A 19,269-nucleotide genomic window follows, 5' to 3' on the forward strand; every position below is an offset into this window, starting at 1 on the left:
AGGGTCGCTTTTGTTGTCGCCATGATAATGTATACCTATAAGTTCTCTCCGCCTTTACCGACCTAGTATGAATTTCGCGTGCGCGCGCGTGCGTGTGTGTGTGTGTGTATGTGTGTGTGTGTGTGTGTGTGTACATGTATCTCAAAATAAGTGTATCATGTCAACACCTGGACAATCAGTCATAGTCAAGAAGGCCTACTTCATTACAGAACTATAGGAAATCCCTCTTTACATGTACTTACGTTAGGAGGAGTAAACTCATTTGAATCAAAAAACGTATTTAAATATATAGAGTTATAGAACCTTAAAGTTAACAGATGCTGAAAAAATAAAATAAAAAATTAAAATTAAAATCCGCCTCCTCACCCACCTCACTCAGGTGGTAGAGTCTTTTACTATATATCCTTTACTCCTACTCGTGTTCCCCCCTTCACCCACCTTCTCCACCTTCACCCACCTTTCACCCTTCACCCACCTGTTCACACCGTCACCCGTCTGCTTACACCCCTCACCCATGTTACTATAAGCGAGTATGTATTGAACATTTGTTAATATTTCCCCCTTCACCCACCTGTTCACACCGTCACCCGCCTGCTTACACCCCTCACCCATGTTACTATAAGCAACTATGTATTGCACATTTGTTAAATTTATCTGGCTCAGGGTGGTCAAATGGTGGTCAGATCAAAAGAAAATCGGAACGGTCATAAAAAACTTAATTACTTTTCCAGACTTGTAAAAAAAAACATGTCTACCCCCCGCATACCTTACGTACCAACGCACTAAGTCGCCCCTGTCGCCCATTAAAAAGCATGAACCTACCGAGACTTCGTTTCGTCTCAAAACCTGATTTAACGGTGGTTGAAAGAAAATTCCGACCCTTAAATATATTTTGTTTTCGTTGACCCTCGCTATAAGCGAATAGTTACAACCATTAATCTTTCATACATAGCAAGGGACGGTTCGTAGGACATGTGGAAACAAAATTTTTTAATTTGATCAAAGAATGACCGGGCGTACGATATGTGAACATAGTTCATGGACAGCTGTAATCTAATGAAAAAAGCCGAGAGCCGTGACTAATTACAGCACCAGCTGTTACCTAAGGGCTTCACGGAGCTGACAAATCGATCGGTGTTCGCTGACCTCGCTATAAGCGAATAGTTACCGATGTCGCTACACTTACGATGCGTGACCAATTTAATTAGGTGTGATGGTCAGTGGATGCGATCGATATTACACAGCTGTTGCATAATGACCTACGTACTTCGCGGAAAGCCACTTAATGTACGTCGTTAATTACCATGACCTTTCAAACCGAGCGGGGGAAACTCGGTGAAGCATAACAAAAATTTAATTAGGTGGGACATCATGCTGTGATGGCCCAGTGGGTGCGATCAATACATTCCCATTAAAACGGGCAGCGCCGAGAAAACTTCGCGGGCGGTCGATACGTAACAGGTGTTACATGTCTGGTTAATGGATGTTATTCACAAAGTACACGCTAACGCACCCCTACCCTCAAACCCCATCATTACTCCCCCTCTCATCCACCAACACCCCTATTGGTTTACTATTAAACATACATACAATCAAATAAACAGTGTCTTTTATTTTAAATACCATACATCAAAGAAAAGAAATATATCAAATAAATAAATAAACAAAAGTAATTAAAATCAAATTACGTAACTAGTTAATAATAATTTAACTAATTATAAAATAAAATAAAATTAAAAAATAAACAAAATAAAAATAATTAAAAAGTAAACAAATAATCCAATTACGTAACTCGTTAATAAAAATTACACAATATAAACAAAGTAATTAAACAAATTAAACAAAACAAAATACAAACAAATAATCAAATTACGTAACTCGTTAATAAAAATTAATTAAAATCAAATTAATTAAATTCAAACTAATTAAAAAACTCATTAAAATTACGTAACTAGGTCACTGATTACGTCACAAGGTCACTGATTACGTCACAAGGTCACCGGTGGTGACCTACTGACCTACTCCCCCACCTGCTCACCCCACCCTAGGGTGGGTGAGTATTTTACTATATGCCTTTGCGCCTGCGGCTCCTTCACCCTCACCCACCTGCTCACCCAGGTGGGTGAGTATTTTACTATATGTCATTGCGCCTGCGGCTCCTTCACCCTGCGCCTGCTCCTTCGCCCTCACCCACCCTCACCCCGGTGGGTGAGTATTTTACTATATCTCATTGTCCCGCCGGCTCCTTCACCCTCCGCCAGGTGGGTGAGTATTTTACTATATATCCTTTGTTCCGCATCCTGCTCCTGCTCCTGCTCCTGCTCCTGCTCACCCATGGCTCCTTCACCCATGCGACCCAAAAGGGACCTAATATACTACTTCCCTATAGTAAGTGTGTGTCTATGTTTATGTGTCTATGTGTAAGTGCCATCCCTATAGTATGTGTGTGACAAAGGGCCGTTCACATTGTCAAATACTGGTTCGGTACAACTAACAGCACGACAACGTTTTTAAATACAAACTTAAAGACATTTAATGAATTTTTTAGTAAAGATTTATTCTCAATGTTTATTTAAAGGATCGTAGTTAGAAAAAATTTAATGAAATGAACAGTGTAAAAACATATTTAGTAAACATAGAATAGAGTCAATAACATTTTGATGTGTGTGAGTTATATGTGTTTAACTGGAGTAAAACTACAGTTTTGCATTAAATAATTGTATTAAGCTTTATATATTTTTAAAATGTGTATGCTTATGTATTTAAGGCAATACCTTTATACTGTATAGACGTTGAATTAAGATTGTGATGAATATAAAATTACACAAATTTTAAAAATTAGTCATCACAGCAGTGCCATGGTTGATTCCTAAGGTCATCTTGACCTTCATGTCCCTCACTCGTCCACACAAACATCTTGTCACCCCACACAAAAGGTGTGTGTGTGTGGGGGGGGGGGGGGGCGTGGAGATGCTATTTGCTGCCCCTGTTATTGTGTCCTTGACCGTGACCGTGACCTTGACCTCCCCTTGAGCCACTGTGTCCATGACCGTGACCCCCAAATGGGCCATGACCCTTGTCAGCCATACTCGCTGTAATTTTATTTTTGAATAAAAATAAGTCTACAATTTTAGAACTGCCAAATATGTTAATGAGTAATCTACCATATAGATCTAACACAAACTTTGATAAAATGAAACTCAGTTATATTAACAAATTATTATGACAAATGTATTGGCTTGGCTGAAATAATTTTTTTTAAAAATCATTGTCACCCATTGATATATATATATATATATATATATATATATATATATATATATATATATATATATATATATATATATATATATATATATATATATATATATATATATATATATATATATATATGTGTGTGTGTGTGTGTGTGTGTTTGTTTGTTTGTCTATGTGTTTGTGAGTAACCCAGTTAATTCTAATCTGTGTGTAAGACACGCCCTAATTCAATGATCTCCTAATACACAGGCCCTCCTAAATGTTGTTGGTGTTTTTCTCCGTTTGTTAATCTAAAGCCACCGGAGCGGAACGTTCGATAACTTTATCAATAAAGTCGATATAAATTGTGTGGTCAGGCTTGACGGACACGGTTGGTTGACTGGGGTGGTATGGCGTGTGTGGATTGTGGGGTGGATGCTGGTGGTGGAGTGTAGAATGACAGTGGACTATAAAGGGCAAGCTGACGGGTCGGTGGAGTGTATAGTGGATGCTGGTAGCTAGCATGTTTTGTAAATCTTGATTATTTGGTCTTTTTTGTGAATAAACAATAATTTTCCAACTTAAAACTTTCTTTTCAAATATTTTTTTTCCTTAGCGGGTTAGAATTACCCACTTCTACTCTCCAGTGTTTTTCTCGGGGGGGGGGGGGGGCACTTAAAGATATATATAAATATATATATATATATATATATATATATATATATATATATATATATATATAGGGGCCTATATATATATATATATATATATATATATATATATATATAGGGGCCTATATATATATATATATATATATATATATATATATATATATATATATACATATATATATATATATATACATACATACATATATATATATATATATATATATTTATATATATATATATATATATATATATATATATATACATATATATATATATATAGGCCCCTATATATATATATATATATTTATATATATATATATATATATATATATATATATATATATATATATATATATATATATATATATATATATATATATATATATATATATATATATATATATATATATATATATATATATATATATATGGAAAAATCATTTTTATTTTCGGTTTCCCTTTTTCCATATCGCCCTGAAAAGTTTAATTTTTGTTCTGTATTTCTTTGATTGCTCCCCTTTACATATCAACTCTAGCTACGGACTAACTTAACCAACTATACTAGAGAATTCTGTAACAAACACAAAATATTTCATCTGCTTAAACACGTTTACATTTAAAATTTAAACGATAGGTAAATTGTAGTATTCGTGTTATAGGCCTACTCCAGCTCAGCGTGTAGTGAAATCAACGTATCTATAATTTTATTAGTTCCTGTAGTACGACTATCGTTCTATGATGGACGTAAAATTTGGAGCTAAAATTCGACAATTTTCTAGAAGGCATAATGGATGCCCCATCATTGGTGTGTAATCAATTCTTAAACTTAGCATTACAATTCTAATGGAATATTGTGGAATTACAGCGGCACTATGAAGGGGACACAACTTAACTTAAAGCTGGCGATTGTAAAGGGGACAGAACTTAATGCCGCTACTTACCCATTGTAGAAAGCCCGCAACCCATAACTACGCGGTGAAGTCAAAACAGTTACCTTAAAGAACAAAGACATAAAAGATATCGATGATTACATATTGATTTTTTTAAAAATAATTCATTAAACTTACGGTAATGATTTTTTTTATTTGAAAAAATGCATTGTGGGAATGTTATTAGCGGGCCAACAAAAGGACAAGCGTTTACACACACACACACACACACACACACACACACACATACACACACACACAAACATACGCACCTACACACACGCACATATACATACACACAAACGTACACACACACGCACGCACGCACACGTACACACACGCACGTACACACACACACACACGCACGCACACACACACACGCACGCACGCACACACACACATAGACACACACATAGTCATACAAACATTCAAACATACATACAAGATCATAGTCAACATAAAAGGTTAGAAAGAAATTATAGGAAACTAGTCGTTCTCTAGTGGTAGGGCGCTAGACTGCTAACACCGAAAGTCTCGAGTTCGGATCCGTGTTCAAGTCAGTAGAACGTCCCTGAGCCCAACCAGCTCACGTTAGGGACAATAAAGGCGGCTGATCAAAATGCTGACCAATGTTCCCTCTAAGTTGCGCGGCCGCGCAGTAGTTTTGAAGTCTTTTAGTAAAATACATATATCCTTGAATAATCCTTGTTATAAGACTTTGAGGACACCGCGAAATACACGTTGTCCACCAGCTTTTTCTCGTTAGAGGGAACGTTGTGTAGGTCAGTGGATGAGATTGTCGCGTGATGTCTGGTCAGAAACGTGAGAGTACCACGTGACGTCAGGTAGATGAAATTATCCGTTGGGGTCAGATAGATGAGATTATCACGTGGCGTGAGGTCAGGTAGATTATGACGTGAGGTCAGGTCAGTCAATTACCGCCTCAAGTAAAAAAAAATAAACTCACGTTTAAATGGATGTCCTCCTCGACCAAACACCTGCACTCAAACTGCCTTTATAAGCCCTCCCAAGTGCACTACGCCTGGACCGTATGCGCCCTGACACCAGTGACAGTGCACTGACTTGGTCTGGCGTGACATTTTGTCCCCTGATCGATGTAAAATCAATAGGAAAAATCAGACATGTTTAATCGAATAGCTACAATCATCATTGAACAACTCTAGGGTCTTTTTTTTTTTTGCTAACGTTACAAAACTTGTTGTGTGTATGTGTGTGGGGTGGGGTGTGTGTGTAAGGGGGGGGGGTGTAATCAACCAAACAAAATCGTGACAGTAAATATTTTATATTTACCTGGCAACTTATCAGCCATCTTTTGTCTGACTCTCTCAAGTCCAATTATTGGATCAGGTCTAATGATCGATCACAACAACATTGTTACGCTTCATTGGATGTCGTCGGTGAACATGGCATTCATTGTTCGCTGACTTGTACTGAAGTGTTTAGGGGTGGGGCGGGGTAGGCTGGGGCGGACCCGAGGGGTACTGTGCTGGGGGTGCTAATATGTTTTAGGCTGGGATAACGTTCACACAAATGCGCCATTAATGTAGACAGGTAAATTTGTTGCAAAGTTTTCTAACGGGCCATCGTGCCTGAATGCAGGGGCGTAGCGAGGGGGGGGGGGGCGGGGGGTGCGGACCGCACCGGGTGACACCATTTAGGGGGGTGACACCAAGGCAAAAAATAGCAAAATATATAGAGAAAAACTTGAGGGGGGGTGCAAATCGAAAATTTGAGGGGGGGGGGGTTGCAAATCGAAACTTTGATGGGGGGGGGGTGCAAATCGAAAATTTGAAAGTTTATCCCCTGGAAGGGTCGCTACGCCTCTGGGGGGTGACACCATTAAGTGCCGCACCGGGTGACACCCGACCTCGCTACGCCACTGCCTGTATGTAACATCTAAGATATCCATACAAGAAAACCAGGGGCGGAACTACAGTGCCGCCAGACCCAGCAATGCGGGGTGGCCCGCGCCATTTAGGGGCCCACAGCCAAACATAATTTATTTTTTTTATAGTTAAAGCAAATAATTTTCTAGCATTTTTGACTTGATGGTTGTTTTGCAAAAAGATTACCGTAGCTGCCGTTGGATTATCTTTATTCTATACCACCCCAGGCTCATGTATATTCTTTTTCCCTTTGTTTTTAAACCACTGTGAAAGCCGAGTCCTCTTTCTCAGACAATCAAACTTATCAATGATAAGCAAACGTTCAAACCACTTCCATGACTTATTTCCCTTTTTTAATAGTCAAATATAAGCTCCTTTTAATAGATTTGTACTAAACAAATTAAAAAGGAATTACTTCTCTTAATTATTTTTTATCATAAAGTATTGACTAAAGAATGATATTGTACAAAAAGAAAATGAATTTAAAATTAATAATATAAATACAGAAAAATATATAACACGAGACACCATTACTTTTACGAAGCTTTCATGTTTTATATTCTTTATACCGACTAAAGCGAGGTCTTGTATCAGAGTTAAAATAAAACTAATTTTCACAAAACACACTAACGCACTTACACACATGACATGATGTTGTAATTTGATTTAATTGAAATTTGTTTTCCTCAAAACCCGAACAGGCCAGTAATGTGTATCATATGTTCGTATATATATATATATATATATATATATATATATATATATATATATATATATATATATATATATATATATATATATGGGGGGCCTAAACAATATTTTTGCGGGGTGGCCCTTTTTTTCTAATTCCGCCACTGAAGAAAACACAAACTTTATAAAAAAACGCAGACTTATTGGCCGTCTATCTTGGTACCCAAGACTCACAGAAACAAAAAAGGACATCGATGCCATATTTTGGGGCCATTTCTATGAGTTCTATAGTCTTTTGGTGAATGTTTTAATGGCGCAAGGTCTAGAAACAATATTGTATGAAGTGAACTAGAGTCTTTTGGTGAATTTTTTAATGGCGCAAGGTCTAGATCTAGAACAGATATTGTATGAAGTGAACTAGAGTCTTTAGGTGAATGTTTTAATGGCGCAAGATCTAGATCTAGAACCGATATTGTATGAAGTGAACTAGAGTCTTTTGGTGAATGTTTTAACGGCCCAAGGTCTAGAACAGATATTGTAAGAAGTGAACTAGAGTCTTTTGGTGAATGTTTTAACGGCCCAAGGTCTAGAGCCGATATTGTATGAAGTGAACTAGAGTGTTTTGGTGAATGTTTTAACGGCCCAAGGTCTAAAGCCGATATTGTATGAAGTGAACTAGAGTCTTTTGGTGAATGTTTTAACGGCCCAAGGTCTAGAACAGATATTGTAAGAAGTGAACTAGAGTCTTTTGGTGAATGTTTTAATGGCGCAAGGTCTAGATCTAGAACAGATATTGTATGAAGTGAACTAGAGTCTTTAGGTGAATGTTTTAATGGCGCAAGATCTAGATCTAGAACCGATATTGTATGAAGTGAACTAGAGTCTTTTGGTGAATGTTTTAACGGCCCAAGGTCTAGAACAGATATTGTAAGAAGTGAACTAGAGTCTTTTGGTGAATGTTTTAATGGCGCAAGATCTAGATCTAGAACCGATATTGTATGAAGTGAACTAGAGTCTTTTGGTGAATGTTTTAATGGCGCAAGTTCTAGAACAGATATTGTATGAAGTGAACTAGAGTCTTTAGGTGAATGTTTTAATGGCGCAAGGTCTAGAGTCGATTTTGTACGAAGTGAACTAGAGTCTTTTGGTGAATGTTTTAACGGCGCAAGGTCTAGAGCCGATATTGTACGAAGTGAACTAGAGTCTTTTGGTGAATGTTTTAATGGCGCAAGGTCTAGAGCCGATTTTGTACGATGTGAACTAGAGTCTTTTGGTGAATGTTTTAATGGCGCAAGATCTAGAACCAATACTGTATGAAGTTAACTAGAGTCTAGCACGACATGTCTCTTTACTCTGCCGTGGTTAGGGTCCTGTTGATCCACTTAGTGGGCCGTGGTACGGGACGTGAGAACCGCTTATCTGCTGATGTTGCAGGACGTCACTGGTCTGTTGATGGTGCGGGGACGTCACTGGATGGTGTGGGACGTCACTGGTCAGCTGATGATGAGGTGACGTCACTGGTCAGCTGATGGTGCGGCGACGTCACTGGATGGTGCGGGGACGTCACTGGTCAGTTGATGGTGTGGGGACGTCACTGGTCAGCTGATGGTATGGGACGTCACTGGTCAGTTGATGGTACAGTGACGTCACTGGTCAGCTGATGGTATGGGACGTCACTGGCCAGCTAATAGTACAGTGACGTCACTGGTCAGCTGATGGTACAGTGACGTCACTGGTCAGCTGATGGTATGGGACGTCACTGGCCAGCTAATAGTACAGTGACGTCCTAGTTCCCTGTCAAAGATCGTCTGCTTCAGTTGTTGTTCCCTGTCACAACCTGTTTTTTCCCACGTTTTCTTTAACTTGCTTTCTCTGTTTGTTTGTCTTTCCAATCAAATCTTGCGATCGAAATTTCTGGCACTTCCCAGATAGCTAGCGCGCTGAAATTTTCAGGGAAGCTTTCTTTTGGATGACCATTGAATATTCAATTGTTATTATTACTAAATTGATCAATGGAAACATTTTATTGAGCATTTTAGACCGCTATATAATCTATATATATAATTCTCCTCTGCTAGCCATTAGAAAAAAAACCAGCGACGCGTACCTCGCGCGCAGTGAAGCGAACGATCACATGTCGCCACAGGCTTAGGGGCAGGTAATTTAGCTTGAACCGAGTTTAAACTTACAGGAGGTAGGCCAGTTTGGGGGAGACGATATGGTCGAGTGGTTGGGCACACGATTGCTATCCCACTCGACACGGGTTCAAATCTATGTGTTCTAGTCAGTAACGTATTCAAACAACGTGTTTTTTACGAGTTGTCTTTTTACGAGTTGTCTTTTTACGAGTTGTCTTTTTACGAGTTGTCTTTTTACGAGTTGTCTTTTTACGAGTTGTCTTCGTTTACCCAAAAAAAAAGTGAAAAGATAAAATCGATAGCAAGATTTTAATGCAAACAAACAGACAAAGACTAAAAAGTAGAAAATAATAATCATTAAAAAAGTTTTAAAAAACCCACGTTTTCTGATTGAACTAAAAAGTAGAAAATAAATACTATACATCACAATAATGCAAGCGATCACTCTACTATAAGCGATCAAAAACGTGGGGCGCCGTGATTTTCTTACAGTTTCTAATACTGTTGACTCTCTACAAGCTCCCTAATAAAAGTCAATAGTATTATCTAATCAATAGTAATATAACTTTTACTTCGGCGCCCCACGTTTTTCATCGCTTATAGTAGAGTGATCGCTTGCATTATTGTGATGTATAGTATTTATTTTCTACTTTTTAGTTCAATCAGAAAACGTGGGTTTTTTAAAACTTTTTTAATGATTATTATTGTTGATTGGCACCAGACCTCGCGACGATGACCAACCAACCGTGACTTGTTGACCTAGATAATGATCCAATATAAATTCTCAACAAGCGGTTGATTACTGAAACTCTCTAAACTACGGTTACTGTAACCAACGATATTATAAAAAAAAGTTATTAAATCATACCAACATCCAGGATTTTATAACTAGAAAATTATTATCGTTCTTGTTTTCTTTTAACTGTAATAAATAGATTGCGTGTCGACGTTTGTGTGTTCAATCGTGTGTAGTTCCGAGTCAAACTGTAGCAGTTAAAGGAGCGCTCTCCCCTAAGTGAGGGTTAAGGCTACAGTTGGTGTGAGGGTTAGGATTGAGGCAGAAAGTGAGGAGAGGACTTAAAATAATTTAATTCAGTAGCCATAAACCTAACCTTGACCTCACCTTACTAGGTGTAGCCCTGCCCCGAAAAAAGTACAAACGATTCCAAATTTTAAAAAAGCAATATTCTTAAAATGCCCACCTGAAGTGATCGCCAATATATATTTATTTGTGATTCTACCTCACTCCGAATCGCGTATTACATCTTCACAAAAAGTCAAACCTTCCCTATCCCCTTCTCACCTTAAAGGTGAGCTAGGTGAAGATCCCTAAATCAATTGTTTACAAAATGCAGCTTTAAACATTACTTTTTTTTTTACATACATTACAAAAATAAGAGCGACGTTACACAATATGCCCCCCCACCCCATTCATCATTCAAAGTGTGATGTCATTTATGGAGGAGTTACGTCCCCCCCCCCCTCCTGTGGCCTAACAACAGCCTAAAGAAGATGATTTACAGTAAAACGTACCTACTTAAAAATGTAGAGTCAAACCTTGGTCACGTCAGAGTGGCGCGCGAGAAGTAAATAATTCACGTCGTCATGGTGACGTCATTATTATTGGCTTTCTAAGGCGTGAACTTGGTCAGCCAATGAAATCATCCAACACATACAACACAGCAATGAACAGATGTGACCCGAGTAACGTAGGCCCTATTCCCCATTCGAAAGTTTTTTTAATGGAATGTATATAAAAAATATATACTTTTAACAGTGCCCCCCCACCCCTCCGGAGAAAAAAGTCTGGAAGAAACAGTGTGTGTGTTAGTGTATGTATATTTCTATGTCTGTCTGTATGTATAGAGTTTTTGGTTAAATATCAAATGCTTAAACAGGTTTTTTTGGTGGGTGTTCATTTAGGAGGGGGGGGGGTAGGAATGTGAGTGTAAAAGGGGTGTTAGAAAATATTCACCCCGTTAAATCCCCCCCCCCTCCCAAAGAGGATGCCCGTGGTTTTAGGCCCAGTCCGTACCCCCCCCCCCTCCCCTTCTGCACGCCACTGAAACATTGGCACCACTAAACTCATCTATACATACGTTATGTTTAAAGGCGAGTCAAACAACAGCGCAGAGGTTTAGTCAATCTTCATATGGTACACGTCGTCTTCATACTCTACAGGTCTGTATAGGTCTGTATAAACCTTGTATAGGCTTGTATAGGTCTATAGAGATCTACGTTTTGTGAGGGTATCAAGCTGTTTTGTCCCACTTGAACCCTGTACACTGTAAAATGTGGTTCATAGTAACGATCTCTATTTAAATCCGAATTCGATTTTAACAGTTGTTCGGTAAACAACTAAAAAAAAAAAAACAACTAATAATTAAGACCCCTTACACGTATAACTTAATACCAAGGGAAGTAATCGTTCATAATATTCTTCTCAAACTGCTAGTTCAGAAAAACAGGAATGATAACTTTACCTTTTCGCAGCTCGTAAGCTAGTAGCCTCCCATATCATTTGTTTAACCTTGATCGATTTTATCGCATTTGTTTCTAAATAGTAGTCTACATGGTCCATTTTGATGATATCAATTACAGATTGTTACGGGCCAGTTGTAGGTTAGTTTAGAATAGGTTAGAATAGTCTAGAACTAGGGGAGAGTGCCTGTGTGAGTGGAGTTCACCTTACTGTGTAGTTACCCTTGTGTGTTTATGTCTTGTAATCCCAAGGTCGAATGCGGGTATAAAAGGGGGAGTGAACGATTGTGGGGGCAGTCAGCGGGTTAGTAGCGGTTAGGACGAGGGCTGTTCTGGTACGCTTGAATGCAGTGAGACGAATAAAAGTAGTGAAGTTATACACGAAGTGTTGTTGTTGATTTGATTGTAGTGATGTAAGCTCTATTCGTCTATCACTGACTCAGTGGGTAAAGTCAATTGTTAATGTCAATTATTTAATATCGTATATAATAGAATCTGATCAGCTGTCATTATTGTCTGACTAGATCTAAGATCACTAAAATAAAAACTCACCTAATCAAATCTTCATTGTTTTCTTTTGGTATGTTGGTGTGGGCCACCCCACCCCCAGTTGGTTTGTTGGTGTCAGGGATGTTGTCACCCCACCCCTAGTTGGTGTCAGGGATGTTGTCACCCCAGTGGCAGCCACTGCTCCCTGTGTCAGATCAACTCACCCAGTGGCACAGAGTTCAGGAGTCACACCCTCATGGTGTCATGACTACATGCACTGGATTCGTCCTAACTAATGACTCCACTGCTCAACATACTAGAGCCATCACGCCCACCTAATGACGCCACTACTCAGCAATTAATTAATTAATAATTAGCAATAAGAGAAACAAAAAAAATGAGTAGAGAAAATATTTTAATACAGTTGTAAACAACCAAACAAAAGTGTACCAATTGAATATAATTACTTGGTATTGATTGTAAACAGTATAGAGATCAATTAAGTACAATGTAAAAAGACCACTCATAGAAAAATATATTAAAATGTTTAAAATTATGTTATCACATTTGGTTAAATAAAATAAAATGCATAAAAGAACAATAATTTTAAAATAAATTTATATGAAGGAATGTTCGTATAATTAAATCTAAAATTTAAAAAAAAGGTTTAAACTATCCACATACAACTATCACAAGAAATAATGTTTGAAATTGAGCACAGCAAACAGAAATACAAGAGTCAGTCGACTCCTTGTAGTGGTTACGGGAGGTTTAGTCTCCACCCCAGCCACCTCCTCCACTGTCACCACCACCTCCTCCATCATAACCTCCACCACCCCCGTCATAACCCCCACCACCCCCATCATAACCCCCACCACCCCCATCATAACCCCCACCACCCCCATCATAACCTCCGCCGCTGTAGTCATTGCTTGAGCCCCCAGTATCATGGCACCCCCCACTTGTATGATGATGCCCGTGGCTGTCATGGCCGCCGCTGTAGTTGTCTCCACCACCGCTGTAGTCTACACCACCACTGTAGTCGCCACCATCACCGCCTCCACTGTCATCACCGCCATAGTCTCCAGCACCATCATCACCACCTGCGTCATCACCGCCTCCATCGTCACCGCCTGCATCATCACCATCATCAGACTCCTTTTTCTTCTTCTTGTCAGGTTTTTTCTTTTCAGGTTTTTTCTTCACATCCTGGGATTCTAGACAAAAATAGAACAATTATTTAACCTTAACCTTTACTGTAATTTAGCCTTAAAATTTGCACAAATTTAACCTTAAACTTTAATAATGATTTAACTTAAACCTTTGAGATATCATCTAAGAATTAAAAACTTTTGCCTTAAACTTTTAACAACTAAAACAATTTCAGCTAACAAAATAATAAAATAATTTCCATTATTGTATATTTTAAATTAATTATTTCATAGCTTATTCAACAAGCAGACAGGTTCTTTACTACAAAACTGCTATTATGGTTGTAAAAAATTGTTTAAGCAATATTATTATATTCAACCAGCAGACAGGTTGTTTAGTACAAAATTACTATTCTATAACAAATCGTTTAAGCAATATTATTTCCTTTTATTATTGTTAAGTTAATTGAATATTTTTTTAAAAATTTCAACATAAAATTTTAAGACATTAATCATAATTTGTTACCTTTAGTTTAATTTCATATTGTAAATTTCTAATTTGAAATTTAAAATTATGTTACATTTTTTAACAATACTCAGTATTACACAATAATAATGAAATTCACACTACTGAAATAGAAAGAATGTTAACATAATGAAACAATAGTTAGACACTAATGTACTCTAAAAAATAATTGTGTTAGAAAAGCCATTAATAAAAATATATAGATTAAAAATAAAAGTGTGACTTGCAGCAGCATTTTCTCACTCATGTAAAAAAATATCTAAATGCAAATATGGTGACTTTATTCCATAATGAGTAATGTTTCAGAATAAAGACTGAAGGACAAAATAATAATTTTAAAAAAAAAATATTTTTATTTTTAGAAGTGTGGGGGGTAGTAAACAAGAGGACGTTAATGACAGTGTAGAATATTGTATTTGTAACAACGTCCTCTCATTCTGTAAACTGTAAGAGTACTATCCTGATTCAACTCATTGCATGACAGAAGAGAAATAAGGGAGTGCCTTGGTCAGACTAAAAGAGATCAGCTCTGGACATCAAAGCTAACAGACAAATTGCAAAAGCTTTTAAAAACTTCACCCAGTAAATACCAAAATCAATACTAATGTGTAACTATTGAAATTCTAATGTTTTAATGTTATTTGCAGAGAGGGTCATAGCATTAGCATGCAGCTACTGTTTAGTCAATTAGTTTCATGGAAAAAATCTTTTTTTTAATACTACAATTTTTCTGAAGTAAAAAACTAGAAATGTAAAGTAAAATCTTACTGGTATTTGAACTTCCCATGATGCTCTACTGTAATATGGAACCTAGAATCAAATCAATTCTAGTTTGTTTGGTTTTAGTCTCGTGGCTAATGGAACTGGTCCCAGTACACGTTGTTTACAGTAGATATTCTTCCCTCCCAAACACTCATCAACTACATGACTTGTACGTGGTACAGCTACACTACAACAAACAGCAGTTAACATTTTTAACTACACTACAACAAACAGCAGTTAACATTTTTAACTACACTACAACAAACAGCAGTTAACATTTTTAACTACACTACAACAAACAGCAGTTAACATTTTTAATTACACTACAACAAACAGCAGTTAACATTTTTAACTACACTACAACAAACAGCAGTTAACATTTTTAACTACACTACAACAAACAGCAGTTAACATTTTTATCTACACTACAACAAACAGCAGTTAACATTTTTATCTACACTACAACAAACAGCAGTTAATATTTTTAACTATACGCTAAGGCAGCTTTGACAACTGTTAACAGTTTTTTTACTTACAACAAACACTAGCTGCTAAAATCTGTATCTACAAACCAACTAACATGCAGTTTTTAACCCACTTAAACAACCTCAACATTTTAACAAAGAAAATATTTGTCAACTGAATAATAAATGTAAAAGCTAATTTTAAGTTCACATTGTTGGTTAAATGTTAAATAGATTCTCTATAGGCCCTAATCATATTATATATATATATATATATATATATATATATATATATATATATATATATATATATACTGTGAAGAGGGGTGGTTTGTTAATATATAATAATATATATATATAAATATAAAATATATAATAGGGCCTACATATAGGCCTATATAAATACCTATACATATATTAAAATCATTTATATATGAATTAATAATTAATTATTTAATTATTAGCCTACATTCCATAATTTATAATATTAAATAACCACAGGTTAATAATATCAACAATATAGGCCTTAAATTAAATATTATATTTTTAAAAATTTACTACCCATCAAATCATAAATACTTACAATATTTGTTTTTAACTACTACTAGATCTATGCAGCTATTGATAAACTATTAAACTATGACTATCACGACTATCAGTACTATCACGGTTCTTACATTACACACACGCCCCATCCCCTCGTCTTACACTTAAAAAACCCACCCACCCCTGCCACGCTTTACAAAGGACGTCCCTTTATGGCTTTATCTACCTACAAAATTTAAAAACGTTCACGTTATCTAGTATAATCAAGATCTTGAATTTTAAAGCAGTAATTGCAGTTCAATACCACAGAATTGATCTTTGAATATCTAATTACCGAAAAGTAAAACTTGCATGACATAAGATCTATTACTAAATAGTTGGCAACCGTCCATTGTGTTAATTATTATTAATAGTAGCCTTAATTAACACAACTGATCTATTTTCAAGGGAGGTAATAAACGGATTGATGGAGGAGAGATAAGCAAGAAGCATTTAAGAGCAATAATCATGGTGAGTGTACATCTATTTTTTTTTTAAAACGTTAGGACAGAAAAACACACAAATGTTTTTGTGAAATTAAATTTAAAACCGACAATGGAAGAAAAATTCTCACTTTTAGACGCCATCTTGAAAGAAAGGCTTCTGAAAACAGTAAAATTAAACATCTAACTTTCAGACGACGACCAGTTAATATGAACATTAATATAAAATCATTAAAAAATAAACATAAACGTCAAATTATAAAATCGACAGAATCATTTTTGATCTTAGTGGATTATGTAGCTTTCAACAAAAACAATTGAGGAACATTACTGGTTTAGATTGCTAATTTTAATACACTCGCCCCACTCATCTGTTATAATTAGTGATTTAGCTTTTATGCCTTTTAAGGGTCGTCCATAAATGACGTCACACTCGTAGGGTGGAGGGGGGTCCGTAATTTTGTGACGGTGTGTGATGAGGGGGGGGTGGGTCAGATGCTGCGACGTCACACTTTTGCATTATAAAAAAGCAATGTTAGAAAACGAATCTTAGACGTTATTTTGCGTTTTAGAAAACTGATTTAATAAATTGTAATAGGAATTGATTAAAATACTCTATTTTGACAGAGTTCAGACAAGATTTTGGAAAAAAAAAATAGCTGTTTAAAAAAATTCAACTGCAATTTTGAGGGGGGGGGGGTTGTAGGCTGAGGCGTGACGTCATTTTAAGGGGGGGGGGGTCTGGCTTTTTGTGACGACGTGTGACGGAGGGGAGGGGGGAGGTAAAAATCGTCAAAAAAAGCATGACGTCATTTATGGATGACCCCCTTATAGTGCCTTTTATAGCTTTTAGTTTTAGTGATATAGCTTTTAGTTTTAGTGATATAGCTTTTACAAAAGTACGAAATACACAGTGAGTCTGCCAGTGCCACGAGTCTAATCAGCTCTAATCTGTACTTGACATGAGTTGGGAAACTGGTAATATACTGGCTACATCTACTAGATCATTTCTATTGCGGTACCACGGAAGCAGGAGAAATTATTGTTAAAATTAAATTAAACTGCAGTTTTGAGCAGTGTTTCTTCCAGACTTTTTTCTCCGATGGGAGGGGGCACTTGATATTATATATTATATTATGACATAATATATAGATCTATGTATGTATACCTATATATATATATATATATATATATATATATATATATATATATATATATATATATATATATATATATATATATATATATATATATATATATATATATTTATATATATATATATATATATCAACCTATATATATGTATATATACATATAGGCCTATATACATATGTATGTATATATTAAATACGTGTGTCTGTGTGTAAAAATATATCCTAATAATTAGCAGTAAATAGCAACTTACCTTCAGGTACTAGACAGGTGTGGTAGTCAAGTGAAGCGTAGAAATCTTTCGTGTGGAAATGTCAGTGTACTCTGTACACAAGTCTATTTATATCAGCCCTCTCTGCCAGGCTGGCACTGCGGCAATCGATATTCAGGCTGCGGTATGTAGTCGATACCAATGTGTTAAAGCTTGTCTCGCGAAGTCGATGCCAGCAAGTTTAGTGTGTTTGCTGTAGTCGATACTGGCCTCTTAAATCAGGCTTCATGTACTCGATACTAACAAGTAATAGCGTGTTGGCTGTAGTCGATACCAGCGTGTTAAAGCTTATCTCACGTAGTCGATGGCTGCACGTTATAGCGTGTTGGCTGTAGTCGATACCGGACCGTACACCAACCTCAGCTTAAGAGTTTTGTGTTCACATACAAAGGTACACATGTTTACACGCCCCCCCCCCCCCCGCCTTCCGACACACACACACAACCCATACACACACAAAACAGTAAGCGGAATGTTGAGATATTAAAGTGACCTTTTTGTACTCGACAAAATGTTTTAGTAGAGTGGTGATGATAAAAAATGGAGTGGCGGTTATTTCCCTTTAGCAAGTATGACAAAAGTCTGAAGGTGACGTAGCAAGTATGACAACAGTCTGAAGGTGACGTAGCAAGTATGACAACAGTCTGAAGGTGACGTAGCAAGTATGACAACAGTTTGAAGGTGACGTAGACAACAGCCTGAAGGTGACGTAGGAAGTATGACAACAGTCTGAAGGTGACGTAGACAACAGTCTGAAGGTGACGTAGGAAGTATGACAACAGTCTGAAGGTGACGTAGACAACAGTCTGAAGGTGACGTAGGAAGTATGACAACAGTCTGAAGGTGACGTAGACAACAGTCTGAAGGTGACGTAGGAAGTATGACAACAGTCTGAAGGTGACGTAGCAAGTATGGCAACAGTCTGAAGGTGATGTGGCAAGTATGACAACAGTCTGAAGGTGACGTAGACAACAGTCTGAAGGTGACGTAGGAAGTATGACAACAGTCTGAAGGTGACGTAGACAACAGTCTGAAGGTGACGTAGGAAGTATGACAACAGTCTGAAGGTGACGTAGCAAGTATGACAACAGTTTGAAGGTGACGTAGACAACAGCCTGAAGGTGACGTAGGAAGTATGACAACAGTCTGAAGGTGACGTAGACAACAGTCTGAAGGTGACGTAGGAAGTATGACAGCAGTCTGAAGGTGACGTAGCAAGTATGACAACAGTTTGTAGGTGACGAAGCAAGTATGACAACAGTGTGTAGGTGACGAAGCAAGTATGACAACAGTCTGAATGTGACATAGCAAGTATGACAACAGTTTGTAGGTGACGTAGCAAGTATGACAACAGTTTGAAGGTGAAGTAGCAAG

At 37.0% G+C, this 19,269-nt stretch overlaps 1 protein-coding gene and 1 long non-coding RNA gene across 2 annotated transcripts; both read right to left on the reverse strand.

Moving 5' to 3' along the window:
• Positions 1-2,960: 2,960 nt before the first annotated feature.
• Positions 2,961-5,947, reverse strand: LOC131947006 (uncharacterized). The gene is made up of 3 exons (XR_009387816.1): positions 5,804-5,947; positions 4,849-4,901; positions 2,961-3,092 (listed from the first exon to the last, which is right to left on the reverse strand). It is a non-coding gene; the product is annotated as an uncharacterized LOC131947006 (long non-coding RNA).
• A 6,752-nt stretch (positions 5,948-12,699) lies between these two features.
• On the reverse strand, positions 12,700-17,993 carry LOC131947012 (keratin, type I cytoskeletal 10). Its single transcript, XM_059308094.1, has 4 exons — positions 17,878-17,993; positions 16,604-16,632; positions 13,438-13,758; positions 12,700-12,746 (listed from the first exon to the last, which is right to left on the reverse strand). Exons 2-4 carry the CDS (start codon positions 16,614-16,616, stop codon positions 12,700-12,702), a joined length of 381 nt encoding a protein of 126 aa, XP_059164077.1. The 5' UTR covers positions 16,617-16,632; positions 17,878-17,993.
• Between the last annotated feature and the right edge of the window lie 1,276 nt (positions 17,994-19,269).

Source organism: Physella acuta, unplaced genomic scaffold (assembly GCF_028476545.2).
Source record: "Physella acuta isolate Inbredline_101_S28 unplaced genomic scaffold, ASM2847654v3 ptg000579l, whole genome shotgun sequence".
In the NCBI taxonomy this organism is placed as follows: domain Eukaryota; kingdom Metazoa; phylum Mollusca; class Gastropoda; family Physidae; genus Physella; species Physella acuta.